Source organism: Gadus morhua, chromosome 18 (genome assembly GCF_902167405.1).
Source record: "Gadus morhua chromosome 18, gadMor3.0, whole genome shotgun sequence".
Taxonomy (NCBI): Eukaryota; Metazoa; Chordata; class Actinopteri; order Gadiformes; family Gadidae; genus Gadus; species Gadus morhua.
The window spans coordinates 11,503,600-11,506,099 of NC_044065.1; the positions used below are offsets into that span (position 1 = coordinate 11,503,600).

Below are 2,500 nucleotides of genomic sequence, written 5' to 3' on the forward strand. Positions count from 1 at the left end.
ATAAAATGGTACAACATGTACATCAAATATACATTCTTACACTTTGGACAGTGCATATAAAAATAGCAATACAATACACTATGACTTCTAGAACTTTGAGAAAAAAAGAATTGTCCAAAAGTCACTGTGTCAGTTTGGACAGGAGCATTTGCACTCCGATATGACGGGGTACTGCACGGGTATCCAGGCGCACTTCGGCCCACCCTTTCTCTGCATGCACCGCCATCGTAGGATGGTAAAATGCGCCGATTTGGCAGGTTTGCAAACCATCCCTTCGGGCACCGAACAAGAGCGCTTATTGTAGCAGCTGCCCTCCTTCACGTAGCGCGGCCAGAAGCGGTGGCCCAGGTCGTGCCACGCGTAAACCACCGGGCAGGACGCGTAGGACCAGAGCCACAGTTGCAGCCTTCTCCGCAGCTTTTTGCTGGGCTTCTGTTTCTTCCCGTGCTGGATCTCGAACTCCATGGCCTTGATCTCCTTGGGCATCAGCCCGGTGGGCTTCTGCTGCAGCCGCGTCCCCTCCGAGTCGCTGGTGTCCTCGTTGCCCACGTATCGGTCCTCCAGCGGGGCGACGGACATGAAAAGGGGGTCGAAATGACTGCCCAGGATACTTCGCAGCTCCGTTTCGTTCAAATCTTTCTCCTTAGGGTCCAGCTCAGGGTCCGGATCCTCTTTAATCCCCACCAAGGGAAGCGTGTCGCTCGGAATGGGACGCAGGAGATAGTAGTGCTGGCACATGCCCTCCTCTATCCTGAAGCCCAGCGAGAGTACCAGCATGTACACAGCCAAGAAACAGTACGAGTTATCCATCGCCTCGATGTCGGGTCCCAAGTGATGAGTATGCCCACTGATATGGTTTCAGGTATCCTAGGTCCTTCTCGTTTTCGCCTCGGGTGTGGTGCTTAAAAGTTTTTATTTGGAATCAAAATGATAACAGAGAGCGCGCAAAGACGCACTCCAAAATCCTCGGTGCGCAAAAACGCAGTGATGCTCCCCAAAAAACTTCTCAGAAAGTTTCAAATCGCTGCTGGCGGATTACCATAGCAACGCTCAAGTGAGGGAGAGTCAAGTTGATGTTGAGGTTTTCACTTAGAGCAGAAATGTCCTTGCGTTTCTGTTTCCCAGTCCATGACCTGCCTCCCTTGAGAGAGAAAGTAGTCCTCCTCGGCGATGCACTCACAAACGCTCCAATCTGGCGGGACGTCGGCATCAGAGGTGGGATCTGACGGGGGATGATCTTTCCTCCGGGACTCCTACTGCGCGCGTCGCGGTCAGCGTCAAAGAGCGACGGGAGCGCAGCGACGTGTGATGGTTAGTTCCCGTCCTCATGTTTCCCTGACAGACCGCCACGGTGCGCTGCTGTCCGGGTCCCTCCCTCACGGCAAATTGGGGGCGCCTCTAAGCGGACCCAAATAATAATAAAAAAATACACTGATGTAATTCCGGTGATTTCTCTCTCTCTCTCTCTCGCTCTCTCCCCCTTCTGACACATACCTCCTCACAGAAGCACGCACGACACACACACGCACACGCACACGCACACACAAACACACACACACACACACACACCACACACACCACACACACACACCACACACACACACCACACACACACACACACACACACACAACACAAACCTTCTATAGCCTACTACTTAAATCCAGTCACAGGTAAGCCATCCTAAACACGACGGCGCGGTCCGGACCGGTACTAGGAAAGTGCGCAGGGTATTGAAGTGCGCGTCATTTCCCGCCGCTGGCTAATTGGTGATCACTGATCAGTGATTGGATCACTGAGTCGTAAATCACGGCCGGGTTCTGGTTCAGCTGCGGAGGTGAGCGCCTCTCCTGCTCTCCGGGACAGACGCGCTGCCAGGGAGGTTTTTACGAGGGCGCCGATCCCCAACACGCCTGGTGCCAGAGTTATGTCTGTTGTATAACTCTCTCTCTGGCTAAGATGCTCTCCACGTTTGTTTATCCAGGAGGACCAGGAGGAGGGAGTGGGAGCAGAGGAAAAGTGTGTCTCTTCAAACACAAATATGAGCCGTCTTCGGCGCAATTGTTCTGCTGCATAATTTTCGAAAACACAGCGTGTTTTTTTCAAAAGCCTGCTTATTAGAACATTTTGTTTTAGTTGCTTGCAAAAAAGGGTAAACTATCCAAGGGTAAACTATCCAACTATCCGTGCATTTTCAATGGAAACGCGGAGTTGATAAACTAAGCAAAATGACAACAAATGAAAGGTGGATGCAGAGAATCGCAATCCAATCAGTCCCTAAAGCGGTGTGGGAGCTGCAGGCCTCACGGCGGCGCGCAGCACGCCACGAGGCAAACCATCGGAATGTTTGCGCATGTTGTAAAGCTTGAATTATGGGCCAGATAAAAAAACAACTCTTGTCTACGCCGTTAAATACTGCAAATGCCGTCCAGATAAAGGGCCAAGTGTACTCGACTCTACCGCATGAGGACAAGGACAAATAAGCCCTGGTTGCCGGGAACT

At 51.8% G+C, this 2,500-nt stretch overlaps 1 protein-coding gene across 1 annotated transcript in view; it reads right to left on the minus strand.

The window, feature by feature from the left end:
• nog3 (noggin 3) overlaps window positions 1-1,459 on the minus strand; it is a 2,082-nt gene extending 623 nt beyond the window's left edge. Inside the window, exon 1 of the mRNA XM_030341071.1 lies at window positions 1-1,459. This exon is cut by the window's left edge and continues 623 nt beyond it. Within this exon, the coding sequence (XP_030196931.1) occupies window positions 130-810 (681 nt within the window). The 5' untranslated portion in view covers window positions 811-1,459 and the 3' untranslated portion in view covers window positions 1-129.
• Window positions 1,460-2,500: the final 1,041 nt, after the last annotated feature.